Source organism: Etheostoma spectabile, chromosome 8 (assembly GCF_008692095.1).
Source record: "Etheostoma spectabile isolate EspeVRDwgs_2016 chromosome 8, UIUC_Espe_1.0, whole genome shotgun sequence".
NCBI lineage: Eukaryota > Metazoa > Chordata > Actinopteri > Perciformes > Percidae > Etheostoma > Etheostoma spectabile.
The window spans coordinates 15,349,921-15,351,665 of NC_045740.1; the positions used below are offsets into that span (position 1 = coordinate 15,349,921).

The window sequence follows — 1,745 nt, forward strand, 5'->3', positions numbered from 1 at the left end:
TCCCCTAGGTCTGAGGCCGGTAACATATGCAGTCCATGACGGGAAAATATATGGGCTAATGATATATAATAGGCCTATAATTATATAAGCTATATGGACTATGGCAGCATAAGTGCTGTGGCAAGATATTTAATATCAGGCCTGTGAAGAGAGGCTCACCCCCTGTTTAGATGTCCCGAGCTTCTTCAGTCCATCCAGAGGCAGCAGATCAGCTGAGTCTTTATGGAGGAACTGGATCGCCTGTTTCAGCCTCCTCTGCTGCCTCAGAGCCGCAGCATCCAGGACCCCCGAGTCCCCCCGGCTCTCCGTCCGCGTCCCGGTGAACATGACGGGTGTGTGCGTGTGTGTGTGTGTATGTGTGTTTGCGTGGATGTGTCTGTGTATGAACCTGTCTGACCTGAATCTGTACACAACTGAGCCTGTTATGAGGAATCCCCGATGATGAGTTAGTGGAGAAGAGGAGACCCCCCCCATCATCATGACCGGAGGAGACAGTCAAGTCAGCCGGGTGACAAGACGACTTCTGGTCCAAACCTTCAAAATAAAGCTCAAATTCAAAAACCGTGGAAAAAAAAAAAAAAAGAATCTTACATATTCCTCCTCTAGATTTGTGAAAGCAGAGAAACACACGTGCGATAAAGCAAACAGAGCTTCAGACCACGGATAACTACATTTGAACCTTTCAATGTTTTATGAGCAAAAGTAACCTACCATAAACAATGTGAGAAAAACTATTTTCTAACTGAAAACTGAATATTTCTGACTTTTTGTCAATTTAAACAAACAGAATATAGGCTAAGATATTCAGCCCGAAAGATAAGGTTAAATGAGAGGCCGTTGTCCCAAAAAGAGCTGTACCATGGTGGCTTCAAAAGAGTCATATCATGTTTAGGTCTGAGGCAATAAAAAACAAGTTATATAGCCTACAGCCAAAGAAAAAATATTTAAGCCAGCAGAAAGACAAAAATAATTATGGTAGCCTACACTAGAAGGAACAATAATTATTCACGATTCAAGCTCTATCGATTCAAAATCGATTCATAGAATTCCAATAATATATATTTTTTTAATTGTATGTCTACTGCAATAACACGATAGATAGATAGCTACTTTATTGATCCTTTTATTTTATTTATACTTTATTAAAATTCAAGTTCCTAGCACCTTACAGACATCACACACAACATACACACACATCATGACAGGATGATGACAAATAAACAAATCCACATGAATAATATGGATATATATCCATTATTCATATATATATATATATATATATATATATATATTTATTATATATATATATATATATATATATATATATATATATATATATATATACTGTATATACATACAGTAAATGAACACATTTACATACTGTGAATCTTTTTTTTAATCGAGAATCGTTTTTTAATCAAACCGTGAGCCTAAAAATTAAGATCAAATCAAATTGTGACATTTTCTGAATTGTACACCCTCATTATACTTTATGAGAATCAAAACTGTTTTTACTGGTATTTTTTAAAATATGTTAGGTCCATATGTGTGTGTGTGTGTGTGTTTTGTTGTGAATGTGAAAATGAACGGCTACCTCCTCCGTCAGCTCTAGCCACTGAAAAGAGAAATCAGCGAAGAAAACAGATCTATTATAAAAGCTGGTCAGTCTGACGTCATGTTGCCGGAGCTCATTACTATTCATTAGCTCGTCCTGTTGTGCTGGGTAAAGGATGCTGATAGCCAGG

The 1,745-nt window shown here is 37.1% G+C and overlaps 1 protein-coding gene across 2 annotated transcripts in view; it reads right to left on the bottom strand.

The window, feature by feature from the left end:
• LOC116693612 (nuclear receptor-interacting protein 3) overlaps positions 1 to 582 on the bottom strand; it is a 5,696-nt gene extending 5,114 nt beyond the window's left edge. Inside the window, exon 1 of one of the 2 annotated variants that reach the window (XM_032522688.1) lies at positions 160 to 582. In XM_032522688.1, the coding sequence (XP_032378579.1) occupies positions 160 to 480 (321 nt within the window). In that variant the 5' untranslated portion in view covers positions 481 to 582. The remainder of the gene's footprint in view (positions 1 to 159) is intronic. The other variant, XM_032522689.1, reaches the window with a different exon arrangement.
• Positions 583 to 1,745: the final 1,163 nt, after the last annotated feature.